The sequence below is a fragment of the Manacus vitellinus genome, unplaced genomic scaffold (genome assembly GCF_001715985.3).
Source record: "Manacus vitellinus isolate BGI_N305 unplaced genomic scaffold, ASM171598v3 scaffold_76_pilon, whole genome shotgun sequence".
In the NCBI taxonomy this organism is placed as follows: Eukaryota; Metazoa; Chordata; class Aves; order Passeriformes; family Pipridae; genus Manacus; species Manacus vitellinus.
In genome coordinates, this window is record NW_021940796.1 from 946467 (window position 1) to 955949 (window position 9483).

Here is a 9483-nt window from a genome sequence, read left to right on the forward strand (position 1 = left end):
TCTCCCTGTGCAAAGTGCCAGGCACTGATGGGTCTCTCCCTGTGCAAAGTGCCAGGCACTGATGGGTGTCTCCCTGTGCAGGCCACGCTGGTGAAGTACACCACGGACGAGTTCGACCAGCGCATCCTCTACGAGTATTTAGCAGAAGCCAGTGTTGTCTTCCCGAAGGTCTTTCCTGTTGTGTGAGTACCTCTCACGTGTGGGTTATGAACTGCAGGCTGGCCATGGCTGGTTGGTTTTGATTTGCCCCCCAGGTGTGTTTCAAAGCTGATGTAAAGCCTCTCGCAGGTACTCTGGGTGTATTTCTTTAGATATCTGTTGTAGTTTTGCTGGAGCAAATACGTGTAAAGGAAGCCCAACTGTCAGAAATTAAGGTGAGCAGATGAGCACCATTTAAAGGAATGCTGCCTTGTTCTGGCTTTATAAAGTCGTGGTCAAAGCCCACCCAAGTTCTGTGAGTTAATGAAACCACGATTGTCAGTAACTGGCATTTGCCTTAAAACCCCCAGCATGGCAGAGACCTGCAGGCAGCTCAGTGGGACAGAGCTCCACGGGTTTAAAAAGCTGCTTTGGGACTGTGGCTGACAGGAACACAAATCCAGTGAAGAATTTTTGCTTTAAAAGAATTAAAATATTTGCAATTTAAAGTGCTAGGGGAAGGCTTTGATGGTTTATATGGTTATATTGAAAGTGCTGCCCTTCGTTAAGAGTCCTCATGGAACACTGGGAATTGTGTTCTGGAATCACTGAGGTGTAAAAATCCCACCTGAACTGCTGGTTACTGTAGTCACTTTGGAACTGCAGATTTATTTTATTTAATGACCAGAAAATAAGTCACTTCTCTTTTCTTCAGGCATAATTTATTGGACTCCAAGATCAATACCCTTTTATCGCTGTGCCAGGATCCAAACTTGTTGAATCCAATCCATGGGATTGTGCAGAGTGTTGTCTACCACGAGGAATCTCCACCCCAGTACCAAACATCTTATCTACAGAGTAAATATTTCCCCCTTTTTTTCAAAACTGCTGTATTTTGAGTTAGATTTACTACTGAAAATGTTTCCAAATTGCAGCCCTCCTGGACTAGTCAGGCAGGCTGGTGTGGCACCTCTGCAGCTTCAGGTATCCAAGGAAAAATAAGAGTTTGCAGATTAAAAATAGTCCTGACATGAAATATTAGAACTGCTGCAGTTGTGCATCAAATAGTAAAAGTATTTCACTATCTATATGAGTAAAAGATGTTGAACCTCAGGATTGTGTTTCCTCCAAGCAACTTAAAGAAACACAGAATGTGAATGGTGGTGATAGATGATGAACTTTGTTATCTTCATTAATTAGGGATTGATTTAAGTACTGGTAAATGCCTTAGTGTAATGTTTGGTTTTCGGTGCCCAAGCTCACTTGAACTGTGACACTTAAAACCTAAACATGTTTTTATGGTCCTTAGTCAAAAACTTTCCAGGAAGATCTAAGAAGCAGGTGATAGTTGAGAAAAACTTCAATGCTGACAGAATTTTGGAACTGAGATGTGGAATCACGTGGCCAATTCACCTTTGAAAATGAGGGAGCACCCTCTGGTCATTCTGTGCCAGTGAGAGCTGGGCTTTGAGGGTCATGTTCCATTTGTTGTTGCAGGTTTTGGATTCAATGGGCTGTGGAGGTTTGCTGGCCCCTTCTCCAAGGTAAGAGCTCTGTGTGCTCAGGAGTGTTTGGCCTTTCTGGGGCACATTGGTGCTGCAGGAAAGATGCACATAAACAAGGCACAGGATTGCTCTAAGCAAGCAGAAAGCTGTCAGGCTCACTTCTTGGGCTAAAACCAGTTGTGAGCCTGCAGCAGGGGCTTTGATAGACTCAGATAAACTACCAGAATTGGGGAAAAGCAGTCAGGTGTGCAAGGGCACCTTTTCCTGGTCCCAGGGTCACTTTATTACATGTATCTTACAGTGTAAAGGGTTAATTTGATAAGAAAGATGATTCCTTGAGGTTAAGTTCTGTGTCAGAGCAGAGCCAGTGGAGCAGTGCCCCTGTGCCCAGCCATGCCAGGGGGAAGGGGCTGAGCAGGGCAGTGGCCCAGGGGCAGAGCTGCCAGGGCAGTGCCAGGTGGCTCTGCAGCTCAGTCCCTGGGGGAACAGCCCCCCTTCCTGCCCCTGGGCTCCCACACTGAAGTTACACCTACAAGTGGTCTTTAATGTGCACATTTAGATTGATCTGAAAAAGACCACAAATGAGTTTTTACAGATGCATCAAATGCTGTTTAAAATTTCCAGGCAATGCAGTGGGATTGCAACGTGAGCTCTGGAGCAGAGCTCAGACTGACAGGAAAGTACAAAGAAAAGAACAATCTTTTCTTTTTCCCCACCCATGTCCCACAGCAAAACCAAATCCCAGACTATGCTGAGCTCATAGTGAAGTTCCTGGATGCCTTGATTGACACGTACTTGCCTGGAATTGATGAGGAAGCCAGTGAGGAGTCCCTGCTGACCCCCACGTCTCCGTACCCCCCGGCCGTGCAGAGCCAGCTCAGCATCACTGCCAACCTCAACCTCTCCAACTCCATGACCTCACTGGCCACTTCCCAGCACTCCCCAGGTCAGTGGCTGCCCTGGGACCACCTGGGTGAGGGAAGTGGGGGAATTCCAGGTTTGGGAGCCAAACACTCTGTTGGCTCTTTGGATGTGTTTGTGCACCAAACATCGGCGCCTTCCAGAGTGAAATGAATATTAAACTGTTCTGAGCTGTTACCCCAGCTCACATGCTGGCTTCTATCCAGCACAAAAGCTGTCTCCCAGGTCACTCCACATGAAGGGAAGAGCATTAAGGGCATCAGAACAGACAGCAGCTCCATCTCATGTGGAACATGTGCAGCAGTGAGGGCTTGAAAAGGAATAAATATAAACACGTAATCATGTAATTTGCAAGGAGAAAATGCTGATCTGGGCACTGCAAGGTAGCACATGTTGGGAAAACTAATCCCTAAGTGTGCCATGCAGAGTGTGCTGGGCTGACAAAGCTCCAGCTGACTGTGTGATCCAAGGCCAGTGCCCACACAGCAGCAAAGGGGTTGGACTCTGCCTCCAAGGAAGAAGAGTTCATGTGGATACATGAGAAAGGGTCAGCTCAGAGTGGTGGATTGCCAGAAATATGCTGATGGTAAAGTGAAGGTGTGTGGGAAAAGAACAGTCATCCAAGGCAGTAAATGGATAAAAACACTCAACTCCTGGCAAGGGGAGAAGGGAATTGTAAGGAAATGCAGAGGTGAAATTTAACAGCAAAGGTTTGCAGGGTGAAAATAAATGAAGAGTAAAAATCACTCAGTATAGCAGCATAAGGCAGAAGAAATTAAATATAGGAAGAAGATGGAATTTATGTCAAAGAAATCTACATGAAGACTTCTTGAAGTGATTTTGGAAGGGTGGTTCTTATACTGAGGAAATCTTTTCTTTGTCATAAAAATTACACTGTGAGATATTTCTTAAGGGATGATTTAGCTGTTGCAGTTCTAAATAGACGCTTCAACCAACTTTTTACTTCTACTTCATTTCTAAGCCCTATGGAAGTCCAGAAAGCCCTTGGATTGAGGTGTTTTGGGTTTTTTCACTGTCTTGCTCCCTGGTTTCTGCTCCCTGCACTGAGCCCTGATGGGCTGGGCTTGGCTCTGTGCAGGAATCTGCCCTTCCAGGGGCTCCCCTGGCTCTGGACACTGGGATGGTTTGTGTTGAGGGTGCAGAGGTGCAGCAGGGGTAAGACAGGGCTCTGTTTGAATGATTTGGGAATGGGGATTTCTTTGGGAACAGACCTTGCTGTCAGTGTGGAATAAGGACATTCTGGGCAGCATCTTTCTGTTTAGGACATCAGTGGCAGCTCCAGCAGCTCGTTTCCAAGGGTCAGGTGATGGTGCAGGATTGGACTCTCTGTGAGGGAAAGAAGCACTTTGCTGTGTAAATGTCCTCCTTCCTTCTGCCCCACTTTCTGTTCCCTATTCCTTTGCAAACTGAGAGGAAGGAATTAATCCAGCCTGTCAAATGTTCCTTCCAAGTGCTGTGCAAACACATGGCTTTTGTCAAAGGCTGGTTAAGAGTCTCCACAAATAGAGTTGGGAACTAGGGAACTCGTTCAGGTTAGTGGTGAGTCTGAAATGACACACTGATGACACACACAGGGCACTGTTTGCTTGGAAATGAGATGTAAAACACCAGTGAAAGCAGCACCGAGCTCCCTCACCACACTGAGGCAAAGAAACACTTTCAACCAAGTGAGCTTTTGGTTATGGTTACAAATATATTAAGTTGCAAATACATGAAAAATTCATTTCTTGCATCTGAAAACAACCAGGCAAGATCATTGTTTATGAATGTTTTGTCTGTCACCATCTCTGCTCCTTTCCCTCCCCTTCCCCGTCTCATGGACATTATTCACTTACGTTTATTTCTTTCATTCTGTGTCTGTGAAGCTTCTCTGCCTTGCTCTAAGTCTGCAGTTTTCATGCAGCTGCCTCATCCAGGTACTCTCTTCTTTCATCATATTTGCACGAAATGCTGCTTGAGCTGTGTTAGGGTGGGGCTGTGGCATGAGGAGCAGTTACTGACACGGGAATGGCTTCAGCGAGCGCTACACTGGGGCCTTCCCTGGGGGATGCCAAAATATCTGAGGGTAGAGCAGAGAGAGAGCCAGGCACGGCCTCAAGAACAAATCTGGCAACAGAGAGGTGGATGCTTGGTGTGGAAATCACTGTGCTGCACGTGTAAAGCTCAACTGAAGCACTGTTTGGTGTGAGCTCTTTAGAGTTACCAGGAGTCAGCTCCAACCTCAGTGACTCACCAGCAGACATGAGTTCTTTGGACTGACAGCAGCAGGCAGAGGGGCAGGAGATGGGGAGCTCCACACCACTGCATTTCTGCTTTGTATGGAGAAGTAAGAGAAAGCTGCAGAGGAGGGTTTTTGCTCACCCTGTGGGTTGTTCCTGTCCTCAGCATAGTTGGGGGGTTTGTGCTGCTGCCCACACAGGGAGAGGAAGGTGCAGCCTGCAGCAGCCTCAGCCTGCAGCAGCCTCTGCTGGAGCCCTCACGCTGTCGCTGTGCCAAGTGTGGAGGGTGTTCTTTGTTCCCATTAATGCCACTGACAATCACTTTCCTGTATGGAATTGTGGAGATGTCACAGTAATAGGATTTTGTTCTAACTTTTGTATTCACTGTCAGACATCCTAATTCTTGCTGCTGATTGTACTCGTAGCCTCTTGCCTAAAACCACCCGTCCTGCTCCTCACTTCTGTGCTGCACCTGCCGTGGGTGTGAGGGTGTCAAACACTCCTCAAACAGTCACACTGTGACAGCTATGGAGCTGCTGCTGCAGGGCTGATTAACCCACAGCAGGGGCAGCAGAAAAAGGAACAGTTGGTGGGGAGCACATCTGCACTAACACAGCTCTTGGCTTTTGGGGCTGTGAGTGCCGGTGCCCGAAGCTCAGGGACAGCTCCCACGGCAGGTTTGGGGTGTTGTTGTCATGCCAGTGCCACGTTTACACTAAAGCAGTTCATTTCTGAAGTTCGTTTGATGTGAGACTTTGAGCAAAACATAATAGTTACCTTGTCCTGCAGAGACCATCTGAAGCTCTCAGGTGTGAGTATGTAAGTTGTGCCCTCAGAAAGGGCACAAACCTCAGCCTGTCCCCCACAAGCCTCTTCCTGCCACCACTGGGGCTGAACTTGGGCAACAGCAGTTCTTGTGAGGAGTCCCAGCCTCACCTGCTCTGTGCCTGTTTCCTGTTAACACCCACCGTAGAAAACTGTTTCTTTACGTGTTAAAAGTTAATTTGGTGGTTGGATTCGATGACCTTAAAGGTCTTTTCCAACCTTAACGATTCTGTGAGTCTGTGAATTGTTTTAATGGACAGTTTGAATCATTACAGTTGGTGTCTGCACTTGACACTCAGCTGTTCAGGGGAACCTCTGCATGGGTTCTGTTCCTGCTGAGTGCAGCATGAGCCAGCTGAGCCCTTCACTCTCAGTGAGGGGCAGTGAGACAGAGTTCTCCCAACTCTCATTTGTACCTTATGTGCTTTTACTGAGCTTGTTTGTGAGCCAAGATTCAGTGTAGAGGGGAAGGGTGGGTACCTGAATACACACGAATCTTCCCTGATAGCAAGAATCAGCCTCTGCCACTGCAGCAGAATCCTGTGGGTTCAGAAATGAACCTTCCTCTCCCTGCTGTGCCCCTGTTCCACAGCAGCCATTGATTTTTGGCTGGAAGAAGCCTGTAGGTTTGGCAGTGCGGCCCTTCCTCCTGGAGAATGCAAAAGCAAGACTGGAGCCAAACTCACTGGCTCAGTGTTCTCACAGCACTCCGGTGCCTTCACCTCCTTGCCTCTTCCTCCTTCCCTCACTTAACCAGACATTTTGTTTTCATCAGCCACACAAGATCTCTTGCTTTTCCTCTCCCTTTCCCCTCCACTGGCCCCAAGGGCTGCAGGGGGGAGGGAGTGGCTCTCAGCCCTGCCCTGCCCCAGACAGGGTTTGATTCTTTCTCAGCACACCCTGGCGGGGCCAGACCCCGCGGGGGACCCGCCTCGTCCGGGCCCTTGTCTCCAGGGCAGGCGGGTCCCCCCGGCCCTGGGGCTCCCCCGGGACTGAGCAGGGCCTCGTGTTTCCGCAGGGATCGACAAGGAGAACGTGGAGCTCTCGCCCACCGCCGGCCACGCCAACAGCGGGAGGATGCGCCACGGCTCCGCCAGCCAAGTGCAGAAGCAGCGAAGCGCCGGCAGCTTCAAGCGTCACAGCATCAAAAAGATCGTGTGATTGTTGCTTTTTAATTTTATTTTCTATCTCTGGACCTGACTGACGCGCGGCCCCTCGCCGAGGGCCCCGCGCCGGGTGTGATGCTGCACTTGATCTGTACAGTTCCCATCCCGTCGGCCGCGTCGCCAGATGATCAACTCCTGACCCATTGCCTGAGTTAACGCCTTCATCCCTCCCTTCTGTTTGGTTTAAGTGTTCCAGAACCGCGTGAGGATCCCGAGGGACGGCGGAGCCGGGGGAGGTCTGGAGTCCTGTGACGCTGCAGAGCCGCGTCTTGTCCAAATCCAAAGCCATTTCCCGAAACAGCCCCGCTGTGCACCTGCTCTGGCCTCGGGTGTTCCTGCTCTAAAGGGAAGTGTTGATCCTTAACCCTGTTTGCACACCTCAAGGTAGTGGCTTCCTGAGCCAGGGAAGTTTCTCTAATCCTGGTTTTAATCCAAATGTGTAAGATTTTAGCTGTGGACTTTTTTTTACCATACTGAAAAGAAACTCACGATAGCCACAGTACAATGAGCTTAACAGAAGTGGTGGATTAGGTTAAATTTCAGGTAATTAGCAATAAATGGGAGAGGAAGAGGAGGCTGCAGGAGTCCCTCATTCCCCAGATTAAGCTTCACGCACTTGGACTGTACATGGACCAGACTGGACAAACTGGCTTTTTTTCCCCAAGCCTTTTTTTTTTTCTTTTTTTTCTGTACTTTACTGCCCTGGGGAAGGTGGTACAGGGGGAAATCCCCGGGCCTGACCCTCGGGCTGTTGTTGTAGCACTGCGGGAAGTTTCTCACCTCTTCCTTCCATTTGACACGTTTTAGCGCTTTAGTTCTGCCCTGCCCGACAGAGCTCCTGGCACAGCAGCCAGTGGGGAGTGGAGGGGCAGCGGGGTGGATTCACTCCTGGCTCTGGGGGATGGTGTGTGGCAAAGCTGCCCCTGTGCTGCCCAGGCAGGGACAGGAACAGCCACCTCTGCTCAAGGTACATGAATTTCAATTAACTGACACTGGGTCGGTTCCGTGGCAGGGCCGGGGCTGCCCCTCTGCCCACGGGACCCCCCGGGGTGGGTTCGGGGTCCTGCAGGGGTTCCAGGAATTGAAGGTGCTGTCACTGGTCACTGCCAGGGCTCGGGTGACAGTGCTGGGACCTGCTGCTGTGCTGGGGAGGGAGGAGGCAGGAGCTGGGGCAGGGGCCGTGTCCTTGGGGCCTCACACAGCTCCTGCTCAGGAACAATTCTGCTTCCCAGTTGCAGATCCCTGTGCTGTGGTAGGAATCAACAATCCTTTGGTGGCTTTAAAGGAAAAGAAATTATCCACTAGGTAAAAGCCAATCCTCCAGTGCAATCATTAATGGCTTTCAGTAAATCAAACTCCACAGCTAAATTATTAGAGAATGGTACAATTAAGGGTTCCGATTTTATTGCTATAGCACACAATTCCCATGTATCCACACAGTAACAATGTAACATTTATGTAAATAAAAATACCTTTATTGTATTGATTCATAAAATAACAATTTCTTTAATTTGTTTACAGTCCTGGAAAAGCTATGAACACAAACTTCATATGCAAATAGTTTGCCAAAACAAGAGGAAAATTTAGGATTAGCAGTCTTGGAATAAATATGTTAGAAAAATGAAGTGGTGCAATTACCCCAGTCCCTTCTCGGGTGGTGCAGGTGCTGCGGCAGGAACGTGGTCACTGGGGACACGGAGTGGGGTGTGAGTGGGGCCTGAGGCTGAGCCTTGGGGTCCCCAGGTTAGAAACTGTTGTCATCTCACACCTCAGATTGTGAGGAACCACCCCTGGTGTCGCTGTGGTTTGCACGGGGTTGTACCCAATCGAGCAAGTTCCAGCCCTTCCCGTTTTGCTGAAGACAAAGAATTGTAGAAGCCTGAGGATTTGTAGGTAGGGGGAAAACAAGAATCTCTTATAAAGGTGATTTGCTGTTTTCAGTTGTTTCTCCTATGAGCAGGTTTCCTGTAAAGAGGAATAGGAATTCCAGAGGAACTGCCCAACCAGTTTTGCTTGGGCAGAGAGGAAGCCCTTCACTGTTCTGCATTACCCACATCAAAAGTGTCCCTCCTTCAGAACTGCTGCATTCTCTGCAGCACAGAGGATGTGAGAGCAGAGGGGACGGTGATGAAAATCACCCTCCTTGGGGAACTACTCCAGGCTCTCAGTCCCAGCTAAAAATCTGGTCTCTTCACAAAGTCAGTGAACAAAATTTGATTTCCTCTTTCCTGGAAGGAGAGAGTTGGTTGGAGGTTCCCCTGTGTGAGGGGTTCAGTGAGAGGGCCTGGACTCTGGCCGAGCAGGGGTGTCAGGTAGTGGGGGTGGAATTGGGGTGTGAGGACAGCTGATGGCCAAGGTTTAATTTGCATCCTGTGTGCCCCAATATGCAGCAACCTTGTCTTGTACTGGTTGCTGGGAAGCTCGTGCTTGGCTCACAGGGAAGCACAGCCTTTGTGTAATGATTAAACTCCAATCAGTAATTAGTTGTCGAGTGCCTTACTGTCTCTCCATCGCTCTCCTGCTCCCCCCAGCAGCCACTGCTGGGACTTTGCCTCCTTTTCTTTCTCACATCCTCCTTCCTTTGTTCTTTCCCTGTTTGAGCACTCTCCCTCCTGCCCCGTTCCAGCCCGGGCTGTGCTGCCGGTGCCCAGCAGTTCTGGTGCCACGGTGGGTCTGAGCCCCGTCCCG

The 9483-nt window shown here is 49.3% G+C and overlaps 1 protein-coding gene across 1 annotated transcript in view; it reads left to right on the plus strand.

Moving 5' to 3' along the window:
* NF1 (neurofibromin 1) overlaps window positions 1–9468 on the plus strand; it is an 89756-nt gene extending 80288 nt beyond the window's left edge. The window contains exons 54-60 of the mRNA XM_029964618.1: window positions 82–182; window positions 854–996; window positions 1636–1682; window positions 2373–2589; window positions 4451–4501; window positions 6648–6786; window positions 6984–9468. Coding sequence (XP_029820478.1) covers window positions 82–182; window positions 854–996; window positions 1636–1682; window positions 2373–2589; window positions 4451–4501; window positions 6648–6786; window positions 6984–7047 — 762 coding nt within the window. The 3' untranslated portion in view covers window positions 7048–9468. The remainder of the gene's footprint in view (window positions 1–81; window positions 183–853; window positions 997–1635; window positions 1683–2372; window positions 2590–4450; window positions 4502–6647; window positions 6787–6983) is intronic.
* Window positions 9469–9483: the final 15 nt, after the last annotated feature.